The following is a 13,632-nucleotide window of genomic DNA, read 5'->3' on the forward strand; positions in this document are numbered from 1 at the left end:
ATCTTTACTGGAGGAGTTGCATTTGTCTATCAAGAAGCTTGCTATTATGCATAAAGCTCTAAACAGCTTTGGTCTTAAATACCTTTGACACCAGTCTCACCATGTAGAATCTACCCAATATGTACTGCTAGGGAAGGCATGCTGCAAATCCAGTCCATTCAGAAGTTGAATAGTTTACTTAGAAATAACATTTTTCTGAGATAGTTTTTACCCAATGAAATCGTCTTTTTGTTGTTCCTTCCACCTATACCCTATTAAGGTGGATACATCCTTCCTGTTAATATTCAGGAAGGCAGTTCAAATGCTGCTTCTTTGCAGAGTTTTCAGGAGATGAATTTCATTACTCTTTCCAATATGAACCTTATTTAGCAAACTTTATGGGAAAGTTTGTGGTGGGGTTTTTTTTGCATATACAGTATTAAATTTTGATCTGTTGCTTTTGGTAATAATTGACTACTATTTAAGCTATTTGTAGTCCTTCATTAAAATGGCATATAAAATTTGAAAATAAATGAAATAAGCTATTAAATAATCACTTCAAACAAATATCACAGAAGTATAGTTCCTTCGGGGGAAATTCCTATACTTAACTATTACATATTAAAACATTACAATCCAAATCACGTTTTTTGCTCATACCTTTACAGAGTAAGCCAGCGAGATAGTTACTGCAAGTGGTAGACCCTCTGGAACAGCCACAACCAAAACAGTAACACCAATGATGAAGAATTTCACAAAATACTGAATATATATTGGTGTACATTCTGCAAGCCAAAGACGCTTCTGGATCCAGAAGGTATCAATTACAAAATATAATACAAGAATGATGACTGTGACAGCAGACATCAGCAACCCTTTCATGAAGAAAAGAGACCTAATTAATTATTTGTCATATAAGTAACCGTCTTAAATAGCATTCACGGACTAAGTTTATAAGTCTCATCAGTTTATAGAATTGGAAGATGCCTTAATGGCAATCTAGTATAACCTCTTAGGCCAAAATTTAGTAAAGTATCTCTGACAGATTAGACTTTGTTTAAAGATTCAGTGAATAACTCACCTTTTCATGTGGCTGCTTGTTCTACTAGCTGTTCTACTACTTATACAAACAGGAAATTTCTCCTGACATATAACATGCACCAATTCTTTGTAGCTTTAACCCATCAAATATGGTTCTGGCTTTGTAAACAACAGAGAATAAGTCTATTTCCTCTTTTAGGTGACAACCATTCAGATATTTGAAAACTGCTATCATATTTCCTTTTCAGTCATCTCTTCTGTAGTCTAAATGTAACCAATTCCTTTAACAATTTTGCACAGGTTTTAGCACAGGTAGATTTCTCTGAATTTACTTCAGTTTTATCATTACCTTTTTAAAATTATAGTGCCAGAACTAGATAAAATATTTCAAGTGGTATCTGGCAAAGTAAAGTGAATGAATAACTGTCTGCAATTAGGATTTTATGCTCCTATAAACTGAATCCCCATTTTCTTTTCAACAGCTATAACTCATTGCTGATTCATTTTTAATTGTGATAACTAAGGATACTTAATGATACCCAGACCTTTTTCACATATTCACATTGTAAAGCCAGACCTTAACTATCCTGTGCAGTACCGGTGCATTAGTAATGAAAAATTGTGAAGATGTTAAAACAGTCTCTTTGAAGTTTAGAATTTTATGAACAATGGCACATATAATTTCAGAGTGCCAAAATCTATAGTGCAAAAACCTTAATCACATACACACTAATGAGGCCTGAACAGGTAATGACTGATCCAGAAATATATTTTGGAGTTTTATATATTACCTCAATGAGAATGTCAACATATTATGTTGCAATTAAGAAAAAGGAAAATTCTGTATTGCTCATTAGAAAAAACACTGAAAATAAAGCTCTTCCATTATATTACATTTATTCAGATCTAGTGTATATTTTAAAGCTGAAACTAAAAGCAGAAAAGTCCCTCAGGAGTCATGCAGCATACAATTTCAATGAATGAATGAATGAATGAATGAGAAGTAACACGATGAAAGAATTAGAGTAACTCCCATGGGCTACAACATTTGAGATTGTTTTATTTAGATAAAATGACAATAAGATAATAAGTACAGTATACAGCACATAATTAATATTATTGATTTACTGCCATCAAAAGTATTGATAGACAGCACTATTTATAGCTCTAAACTACTGTTTAGAAAATCATGGAATGCAAATATTGTCAATGGCTATTAATCATGCCACCTCTAGAATAAAAAAAGTAAAAAAACTTTTTTAGAACAACATGCTTCCATGAACATTGATTTGAGCACCAAAATTTACGGGGATGGCAAACTCAATACATTGTAGTCAGAATCATTAAGACAATACTTAAATAATGTGATGAAAACAAAGAAATGACAGAAGTCGAATTTCCAAGTTTCAGCTGATGAAAAGAAGCAAACTTTAAATATTATAAATCAAGCCTAAACAAAGGTGTTAACTACATCAACACCAGCACAAATTGAAATGTCAGCAAACTAAATAGCATTAGTTTGGCAAATGCCAGTAAACTATTCTAACTAGTCTGTTGTAAGTCATACCTGCTTTGCCAATCTGAACTGCTAGCTTTGTGAGTTTTCCCTGTAGAACTGATTTCTCTTTCTTAGGCATATTATTCCTTTTTTTGTCATCTCCATCTATACCATCTTCACTCTTCAAAGGTTGCATTTCCATGGCTGCACCATCTTGAGCTTTTGCTAAATTCATAAAAACATAATTGAATAAACAATTTATCATACTTCAGGAGCAGATCATAAGTTTCAAAACAATCAACTACAACCTTGGAATATTGAAAAATCTCATTAACTGAGTGAATAAACTGCTTCTGTTGTTGGGTCTGAATATAACAGAATCTTATGGCTTGGGAGCAGAATTGATCAGGTGTGTAGATAATTTCAGGGTACCTATCTTTTAGAAAAAAATCTTAATTGGCTAGAATAGCCTGACAGTTCACCTATTAAAGATTGGATGAATCTTTATTGAATTGTGTTTTTCCACAAATTAAATAAGCTGCAGAAAATCTGAAGTACATGTAAAAGATATGAGATTAATTTTGTACAGTTTTAAGGGGAACTACATTAACACTTATTCAGAAAAATAAGCTTCGATCTTCAATCAGGCATGTGTAAAAAAGTTCATTTCAAATCATATTAAGCACAAAATATCATAATTTTGTGTTTAAAACAAGCTATCTGTTTATCCTGGATGTCTATTGAACTTAAAACAGAATGACTCCAAACAGCTATGCCCCAAATTACAAATACAAATACTCAGTGCAATCCATTTTGCACTGAGTATACTGTCTCAAGTGCTACTAAAGTTTTATTTGCACAACACTAAAAAAGAAAACGTTTTGCTCATCATTATTAAATAGCATATTCACCAACAAGTTAGGCATCTTATTCTTTATTATACTTAAACTATTGTTCTACTAGTTCTGTTCTCCCATATTGTAATTTTAATAGTATCATAATATCATATTGTAATTTTAAGACTATCATAAATTACATATGTGAACATTTTGCATAGAAGTTATTTTAGGGAAAATTTAATGCAGTAATACTTTCACCAGAACAAACTGGAATAACCTGTGCAAACTTTTGAATTCTACAGAATTCATTCAAAATACTACCCTTTTTAAAAACCTAATTTCTAATATTCTAAAACCTAATATACTAATGAAGAATTCTGGGGAAATTGAAAGTTTAGACAAATTTTTATGGCATTCTGAATATTTCTAATAAAGAAGCTGTTCTAACATATATTTGATTCAGAGTTCCTCGGGAGTTGGGTGGTGTATAAATTCAAACAAACAAACAAACAATGTTTAAAAAATATAAATCATATTGTTACCTTTGTTACGATTTTCAATAGCACCATCTTGTTTTTTACCTAAAACAAAAAACAGTTATCATTTTCAGAAATTGGTAAATACTTTATATAATTTATTTTTTGTAACTGAGATATCCATTCCTATTAATTTGCTAAAAAACATTTTCTTGGAGAATAATTGGCAACAATCTAATGTGAATGTTTATGGAACCATATAGTTTTCTACAGGAGTAATGAACAATTCATTATGTACAGAAGGCAACATTAAACAAAACGGTTAATTTTTGTTTAAAAGAAGTAAAGGTTTACATTAGGTTTACTAATATAGTGAATAAACCTTAATAAACCTATTAAAAGGGGCTTTGGTCTCACCTGATATATCTCTTCTCATAAAGTGGAGCCAGCATTCAGTATGGGTTGTCCTCATCCACTCAGAATGAGGACTGTGTCTGTCTTCTGTTGCCAGGACCTGCCCTGCAGACGAATCTGAAGACTAGACTTGATGTGGCAAAACTCAGGAAATGTCCAGTAACTATAAGTTCCATCTGTACCACAAGTCCTGAGTAACCAGTTCAAAGTCCAAGATGAAGCACACATTAGAATATAGCCAAGCAGACTGTTTAAGGGAAGGACTGAATGCTGGCTCTACTTTATGAGAAGAGGTGTATCAGGTAAGACCAATGCCACTTTCTCCATCATGGGTGGAGCCAGGATTCAGGATGGGACACACCAAACCCCTAGGTCCCCTCAGGTGGGAACAGTCTGACACCATCTATGAGATATCTTCGACTACCTTCTATAACACCCTCTGGCTGAAGGCTGCATGCGCTGATGCGTACATGTTAATCTTGTAATGATATATAAATTGAGAGGGCGAGGCCCAGGTGGCCGTGCGACACACTTCTTCCAAGGATGCCTGAGTGACCCAGGCCATGCTGCATGTCAAGTGTAGGGTTGAGGTAGAGAACACAGGTTGTACGCTTTGGTAATTGTACCAAAAATCCAGTGGCCAATGGTTGTTGAAGACACACAGAAGCCTAAAGATTGATGGTGAAAAGCAACCAGGACAACCTCTGTCTTACAGAAGGGAGGGATCCACTCTCTCTATATATATATATCTGGAGAGCTCTCCTCATGTCGAGTGCCAAAATATTTCTGACGGATGTGTGGAGTGTGAGCAGAAGGAAGGCAGAACAAGCTCCTGTGACCAATGAAAATAAGAGTTCACCTTCAGGATAAACAAGGAGTCTAATCGGAGAAGTACCTGGTCTAGGTGGAACACGCAGAGGTCTTTCTGAACAGATAGCATGGATATCTCAGAGATGTGGCATGGAGTCAAGATGGCAACCAAAAATGTAACATTGTAAGACAGATGTTGGAACGACACTTCCCTCAGGGGTTCGTAGGGAGGACCGTGAGGGATTTTAGCACCCTTGGAAGGTCCCAGGTTCTAGAACTCTATTATTTCTCCTTATTAAAGGGGAAGGAAGGAGGGGCAATATTTTCCACCTGACCTTTTGCTGTAATTAATGTTTTAATGTCTTAATGTTTTTTTATTGCTGTAATTTTAATTAATTTATAGGGGGAGGTTAATTCTTAAGGACAGATGATTGAGTATGAATGAATGGAGAGTATGACTGGGATGAATGAAATGAATGGTATTGCCAGCCTAGTCTGGTGTTGCAAGGGCGGGAGAAGTGGGGGAGCATATCTCTGGGGTGGTACCGGTCTTACTGGGGAGAGGTAAATATGGTGGGAGTCACAGGGTAGGCCACTCTCAGGGAACAAGCGCTCATTGCTTAAAAGCAATTCTTTGTTCCGGCCCTGTGAGTTCAACCCAGGGTCCTGATGATAGGCGAAATCCGGACCCTGGGCTCAGGCTGCTGCTACTCAATGCCAGGTCAGTTATTAATAAAGCTCCCCTCATCTAGGACTTGTTCCTGGAGGAGGGGGCCGACCTGGTATCTGTTACTGAGACCTGGCTGGGCCCAGAGAGAGTAGTTCTGTCTTAGAGTTAGAATGGTTACGTGGAGATGATGCGGCGCAAGGTCTTTAGAAGGTGCATGCACCAAGATATCATCCAGGTAACACTGGATGAGCATGGGCAGGGATTGAAGATAAGTCGCAAGGGCCGCTAGAAATTTGGTGAATACCCTGGGGCAGAAGAGAGCCTGAAAGGTACAGCTCTGTACTGAAAGTGCCTACCTGCAGAACAAAATCAAAGGTATTTCTGATTATGACGTTTTCTCGGGATTGCAGGTAGGCTTCAGTAAGGTCTAGGGAAGCCATGAAGTTGCCCCGATGGATGCAGGCCAGGATATAGAGGGAATTTACAATATTTGAGGTGTACGTTCAAACACTTTAAGTCTAAAATTGTCCTCCATCCCCCCAAGGTTTTGGGTACAACAAATAGGATAGAATAGAACCCCTGTCCTTGTTGTTCTAGGGGAACCATGAGAGCCTTTTCTGAGGGCACTCTAGAAGTCAGGCAACAGATGAAAACCTCAGGGGAAGGGGAAGAAACTCTAGAGACAGACTGCACCAGATTATTTCCTGAACTCAGGAGTCCTGGGTGGTCTCTTCTCAAATGGAATAAAATCTAGCCAGAGAGGAACATCATACCATTCACCATTTGGGTCTCTTGAAGGGATGGGATCCTGAGCCACCCCTAAATTGACGTTTAAACTGTCTCCCCCTCCTGGATCTAACTTGAGGCTGCTGCTGTCTAGATCCATACTGACCTGGACCCTGAGGGAAACTGGAGCCCTGATCAGCTGGCCGAAAGAACCATTGGTAGTATGAGGCCTGATGAGGGTTACCCTTCTGGGGTGGCACAGTGGTTAGAGTGTAGCACTGCAGGCTACTACAGCTAACTGCTAGCTGTAGTTCAGCAGTTCAAATTTCACCACCAGCTCAAGGTTGATTCAGCCTTCCATCCTTCTGAGGTGGGTAAAATGAGGACCCAGATTGTTCAGGGAAATACACTGATTCTGTAAACTGCTTAGAGAGGGCTGTAAAAGCACTATGAAGTAGTATATATTTCCAGAGTCTAGGGACTCCCCAAACAGATTCTGATCCTTTATTGGACCTGTCATCAGACTCCACTTATAGTGGATATCTGCGGGCCACTGGCAAAGCCAGAGCATGCATCAGATCGCCACTGATATTGCATCTGCCAGAACTTGGGTGGCGGTGAACACTTTATTCAAATTTTGCTGTGCCCTCAGGTTGGAGGTGGGGATATGGTCTTGCATCTGACACAACCAGATGAGTGATGTCCTGGTAAAGAAAGGATGTAGAGGAGGCTCTTACTGCCCATATGGCCACCTCATGTTCTTTTGTCAAGGCCTGTTCTGTTCTCCTGTCCTCTGGTTTCAGCAGTTCTTCCAATTCTCCTGGCATAAAGGTTGGAGAATATAGGGCCAGAACTGGAGTGTCAACTGATGGGATAGTAAGCAGATCAGAAAGGTTCGCAGCCACATTGAAAATTTTCTGTCCACTAAATACATAATAGGGCCAGATGCTGGAACTGAACACTGTCTCTGGACTCTGTGTCCAGGAACAGCAGAGGAGTAGGGATGAAATCCATTTCCAATGTAATCTCTGAAATCCCCCAGAATGAACCCCTGGGGATGTGGCCTTCTCTGAAGGGGTAACATCAAGTCCTGCTGCAGCTCGGGCCTCTGAAGGGGTAACATCAAGTCTTGCTGCAGCTCGGGCATTCCCTCATCCTGTGAAAGCTCAAATGCTGCACTTTTTTCTTTCTCCACCCAATAATCCTGGCTGTCAGCATCAGAAATATCAAACATGCGATCAGGGCTGCCTGATCACGTGGCTGGGCCAGGTGGAACTAAAAGCCTCTGGGCCTCAGACACATAGCCAGAATTCTGTGGGGCCAGTCTGCTGTTACACCACCGTTGCAATAAATAGGTATATGATGGCCAAGTCAAAAATAGTAGATGGTCACAGGGCCTGGGGCTGCCCTGTTGCAGTAGGTCTGGAGTGGGGATTTGGTTGGACCAGGCCTGCCATAGAGGAAGGCTGGCCTGCAGGAGAAATGAGACCAGCAGGACCCCAGAGGTCTGGACTTGATCTTGGTAAACTTGGAGCATCCAATGCCAGGGGATCATCTGCAATCTCCCCAGCCAGTCAGTTGGCAGAGCCCCGGGGAACTTGACCCATATCATGGGTCATCATTGCTCTGACCGATTTATTGCAAATCTTCTGCAGGACTATGTCCCTGCACCTTTCCAGCCATCTTGGAAGTGGCTGAATGAGCCCAATGGGCTTGGAGGAGCGTTGTCCTAAGGCATGGGTCTGATCCTCATCAGTAATAGGGTGGTTCATCTTTTAAAGACATTTCCTGCAAGGTTTGTCATTCACAAGGCCTTCTCAGCCATCTTGATGGATGCAAACTAATTAGATTTCAAAATGGCCGCTACAGTGATGAGTTCAGATTCTGGAGCAAAATTGAATTTAGGAGCAGCCTAGCCCACCCAATCTCTGAGGGAAATAGGCAGTATGCTTAAGCAGCTTTGGCCCTCCTGAGCAAGTTCTGAGGGAACAGGGCTCCGTGCAGTTGCAAAATGGCTGCCGGGAGACACGCAAGCTAATAGTTCCATCGGATTCGCGTCCTCTTTGTGATGGGTAAGAAAGCAATTGCAAACCCTCGCGATCAGAATGCAAGAATGATAACCTCGGTGATTGATCACCTGCCCCAAGTGATCTACTATCACCTGCCCCAAGTGAAGGTAGATTGCAATTGGTGGGGGAAATGGCCATTGCCGCTCTGCAATGGAGACAAAGCCCCTCTATGAAGACCATGCAGTGGCAGTAAGGAAGAGTATTTTAAACTGCCATGGCAGACCTCCACAGTCAATGCCACCATGCACGGCTCAACACCAGCCAAAAATGGCCAGAGCCAAAGTTCTGCTTAATCTTCGGGTTCTCTAGGTGGTATCTAAGAAGCCCAACTCACTATGCTGAAGTCTGTGTGCTTGCGATATAGAAATCCAGCATTCAGGATGGGAGCAGAGTTTTGCCATGTCCGTCCTGACAATAAAAGACAGTCTCGGTCCTCATTCTGAGTGGATGAGGACAACCCATCCTGAATGCTGGCTCCACCCATGCTGGAAAATGTTGAGGCAGAATTTCTGAAGAGGTGATAAGAAAACTCAGTGGAATGCAATTAAAGTCATTCTTAAGCTTACAATATTTCAGATACATTGCTAAAATATATTGCTGAAATCCCAATTACAAGGTATTGTATTCTATTCATTTGTAAAAAAGGAAATGCCTTATTATTCAATGCAGTAATTTTCCTGCTTCTCAAACTGATTAATCCAGTGAGGTTTAATAAAACTTTATTAGTATGCAATTTTCATGTTGTTCTTGCTTCAATTTTGTCCTTGTTCTTTTCTTGCAGCATTTTCGTAATCTCATGTTATCCCAAAGGGTTGTTCTATAACTTTGATCATTGTCCATTACTACTGTATAATAAATCCCTGGTATGATCACATTGAATATGAAAACCACATGATAAAGTATAGTTCAGTATTTATTTTTTTAAGACCTTCTTAATAACTATTCTATCATGTTTATCATTAAATGACGTCTCATTGAACACTTCTTACTTTAGTGATATTGCTAAGAACATTTGAGCGAAACCTGATTGCTCACTAATTATTTATTTATTTATTTATTAATTATTTATTTAGATTTGTATGCCGCCCCTCTCCGCAGACTCGGGGAAGCTTATTTGGAACATTAGATTGATTGTTTTTAAATTTATTTTGAGTGGCTGAAGTGAATTCTAAAATTATATTACTCAAAATTTACATAAAGGATAAATGAACAATGAACTATCTATCTGTAATTATCTCTAAAATAAATTTACTTATTATTTATAAAAAAATTTTTTTAAAGTGCCTACTTTTCTTGTCTTTTTTCTCTTTTTCCTTTTTTTCTTCTTCCTCTTCCCCTCCAGCACCAAGTAAAGTAAAGATAATTCCAGTTTGTGAGTTTACCCCAACAGCAGTAACTACCATTCTTCCAGAACCTTCCATAACATGTGTACCTAGGATGAAAAAAGCACGTGCGAATTAAGGATAAGCAATGTGAATTTTGTAGCTTTATGAAAATGTTAATGCTTATTTATTTGGTAATCTAAAGAGTTCAAGTAGCTCACATAGAGTTATTTTTCATTATATCTGCCAATAAACCTGTGAGGTAGGTTAGTTGAGAGAAAGCCAAGATGCTTAATTGCTAGTAAAACCTAAATCCATGATAATAATATACAAAGATCAACAAAAGCAGCAATAAAAATAAAAAGATATACTTTTTAAAATCAAGGATGAAGACACAAAGGGGGTCAAATGCTCTCCTGGTGCTTTGAACTATTTCTATTGTAATTTCAGCATGATAATTGATTGGTTAGACATATCTATTGTATTATTCTCTTTCATGGTAAGCATGTAATGCAAAGTGCGAATAAAATGAATAATAGTAAGCAAAATAAAGGCAGTAAGAAAGACAGAAGAAACTTACATCTTATTTACATCAATAACTTTCACTATTACTTTTTTATATACTTAAATTCCTCTAGACATTGGATGCTTTAAATAAATGTATAGGAATGGAGGAGAGAGATAGAAAAATTATAATTAATTTTAACTTCAATCAATCAGCAAGCAACCACTAGTCTACCATTTGTGATGGAAAACTATTTAATCAGTCTTCACATGTCTCCTGCATCAATAAATAACGATGTAATCTTGATTGATCTTATCTTCATTGTTTTGGATTACATTTTGAAGCTTCAGGGGAAAGAATTATGTCTCATAGACACAAAGAGCAACTTTCTCTGAATCCTGACTCTTTTGGAACTTATAGGAAGGAAGTTGCCCTCTGAAAAATGTTTGAATAAAGGCATCCAGGTACCTTATGACATATTTTTTGTTCTATAGTGCAATCGATACAATTCCAGTTTATAAAAGGAATTAGATATTAGAAAATAAGTCATTTATGATTTATTTATATGATGGCTCTGTTAAAAAGTGCTATTGCTAACAAGTTGTAAGCCGCCCTGAGTCTAAGGAGAAGGGTGGCATAAAAATCAAACAAACAAACAAACAAACAAACAAAGCCACGTATCTCATACAAATGATTCAGGCAGCTCACAAAATTAAAGCAAACAAATCCACCAAACTAATCCCACATCCACACTGACACCCAAATAATTCCTAATTCTTCTAATATCTAATTCCTTTTATAAACTGGAATTGTATCGATTGCACTATAAAACAAAATATATGTTATAAAGTACCTGGATGCCTTTATTTAAATGTTTTTCAGAGGGCAACTTCCTATAAGTTCCAAATGAGACAAGACTCAGAGAAAGTTTCTCTTTGTGTCTCTGAGACATAATTCCTTCCCCTGAAGCTTCAAAATGTAATCCAAAACAATGAAGATAAAATCAAATATATTTCCTTACTGAGGTATTAAACAATTAAGTATTGCAGATAGGCCAGAAAAATAACATCCCGAGGGCCCCAGCATCAATAATTTGTAATAATGTTCTATTCTAATATACCTGTATTCTAGAAAGTATTTAATCTCATGGGAAAAGAGAATGCTAGAGTTACATATGTTTAATTAAACTAATCACATTAAAGGATGCTTGTATGTCTGAAATACTACCTATTGTTAGGACCTATCATTTTGGTCCTAAGGAAGTTTTTAAAAAGTAATACATAATATATAAGAACATTAGTTCTTGCCATACTGTCACCTGGGAACACAATGTGTCACAAAACCTAGTTCTACAAGTAGGAAACTTTGTTCAGTTTCCATAATATCGTTTCTCATGCTTAGATCTTAGCTATCATTTGATCACTCACCTGAGAGCATCATAAGATCTCGATCCAACACTTTCTTAACAAGATCAGATTCTCCAGTGAGTGAGCTTTCATCAATTTTGAGGTCATTGCCTTGTATAAGTACACCATCAGCTGGTAAAAGGTCACCTAAAACAGAAGCCAAAACTATAGTTAACAAACAAATAATAAGTTACAATGATGACAATAAAATAAATGGGCATATTTACCATATTTTACTTGTGCAATGTCACCAACAACAATGTCAGCTACAGGTATCTGGATGACTTGGCCACCCCTGATGACAGTAAACTTCTGTTCTTGTTCAATGCGGCTTTGCAATCCCCTAAACTGCTTCTCTTTACTCCAGTCATTGAAAGCTGTCACTAACACCACACAAACAACAGACAGGAGGATTGCAGCTCCTTCAATCCATCCTGTTTCACCTTCTTCTTCTTCTTCTCCAGCTGATACTGTTCCACATACTGCAGAAAATAAACAAATAATCCAAATTTCATATTAAGTTTTCATATTGATCTGGTTTATTCCAAAATTGCAATGTTTTAATCCATACAGTCATTACTTCATTATATTGAGTATGTTCTAATAAATACATCTGTTTATTCAGTAGTTGCTTTCATATTACATACACTATAACAGGCAGTACTGATACAGGCATGTTAGCAGGTAGCACTGATACAACCTACTGTATTACAACTATGGTAAGGCTTTTTAAAATGGGCATCTGCCCTGTTCTCTCATGCCTTTAAATATATTTTCAGAATTTCCTGCTTGTTTAATCTCAGTAGTTTTTTAATGGTTTGTTTTATTTATTTATTTATTTGTTTGTTTGTTTGTTTGTTTGTTTGTTTATGAAAATTTATATGGCCACCCACACTCTCTGTGAATTTGGGTGGCTTATGAAAAACAAAAACCCAATCTACAAACACCAAAAATAACCCCATAATAGTTCAGTTTATTAACTCATTAATTCTATTTTGGTCTAATTTAAGCACTTTAGCTTAGATTGAGTTGTGCTACTCTATATTCCCAGAGCAAGTTACAGAGGATCACTCAATTTTTTGGGAAATAAATAAGGTGACCAGGCTATTTGGAACAAGCTCTCCAAATGTTTCTTCTTGTGATTTGGAATTTATACTCTCAGAAATTATAAAAGCAGCAACTGGGATAAAACGTATTGGATTTGCACTCTGATAAGATCTACTCCTTAATTTTTTGCTGGTATATGTCGAGTTCTAAATACAAGGTTTCATCTCACCCCCCACTTTTTTTCAATTTTGGAAAGTGGGAAGTGGCAGAAATATCCTCTGTTGGTCTCTCATCAGAATGATCTAAACTGTAAATTCACACAGAAAAATTATTGCAACAATTATTTACTTAGTTAAGAAAATTTATATGGCCAAACAATTCACTCTGACTATGTTTTAGTAACAATATAAAAGTAACACGACATGGATCAACACTGTTCCCTTGGCACTAAAATAAACTTCAAAACTATGTATGTGGAAGTACTCAGAAAAATAAATGTAAAGATAAATAAACCTAACCAATCATTATGTTTCAGGATATCCTTTATTACTCTTCTATTTCTAATTGATGTAACTCAAATCCAGTTACAACTGTAACCATCTTCAGAAATTCAAAATAAATGTTTTGCAATACATAGAAGGGAAAATGAAGCATATCTCCTTCAACTGTTATAGCACTATACTTTGCTAGAGTGATGTGTCTGCTTCAAAAGGTTTTAGGTGTGTATGCATGCATGCCTACACTGCAGAAACCTGGCAGCAACTCCCCAAGCAATGAGCCTTACAAAGTAATGTATAGGGAAGTAATTTGTTCTCTCACAAGTTGCAGAA

The 13,632-nt window shown here is 37.3% G+C and overlaps 1 protein-coding gene across 3 annotated transcripts in view; it reads right to left on the bottom strand.

Annotated features, from left to right (window-relative positions):
* Window positions 1-13,632, bottom strand: part of ATP2B1 (ATPase plasma membrane Ca2+ transporting 1) — a 103,043-nt gene that overhangs the window by 36,329 nt on the left and 53,082 nt on the right. For all 3 annotated transcript variants that reach the window (XM_070755807.1, XM_070755806.1, XM_070755808.1), the window contains exons 4-9: window positions 11,983-12,237; window positions 11,777-11,902; window positions 9,811-9,954; window positions 3,900-3,938; window positions 2,588-2,743; window positions 640-854 (exon numbers count right to left, since the gene is read on the bottom strand). In XM_070755807.1, the coding sequence (XP_070611908.1) occupies window positions 640-854; window positions 2,588-2,743; window positions 3,900-3,938; window positions 9,811-9,954; window positions 11,777-11,902; window positions 11,983-12,237 (935 nt within the window). The remainder of the gene's footprint in view (window positions 1-639; window positions 855-2,587; window positions 2,744-3,899; window positions 3,939-9,810; window positions 9,955-11,776; window positions 11,903-11,982; window positions 12,238-13,632) is intronic.

This window comes from Erythrolamprus reginae, chromosome 6, assembly GCF_031021105.1.
Source record: "Erythrolamprus reginae isolate rEryReg1 chromosome 6, rEryReg1.hap1, whole genome shotgun sequence".
Classification (NCBI taxonomy): domain Eukaryota; kingdom Metazoa; phylum Chordata; class Lepidosauria; order Squamata; family Dipsadidae; genus Erythrolamprus; species Erythrolamprus reginae.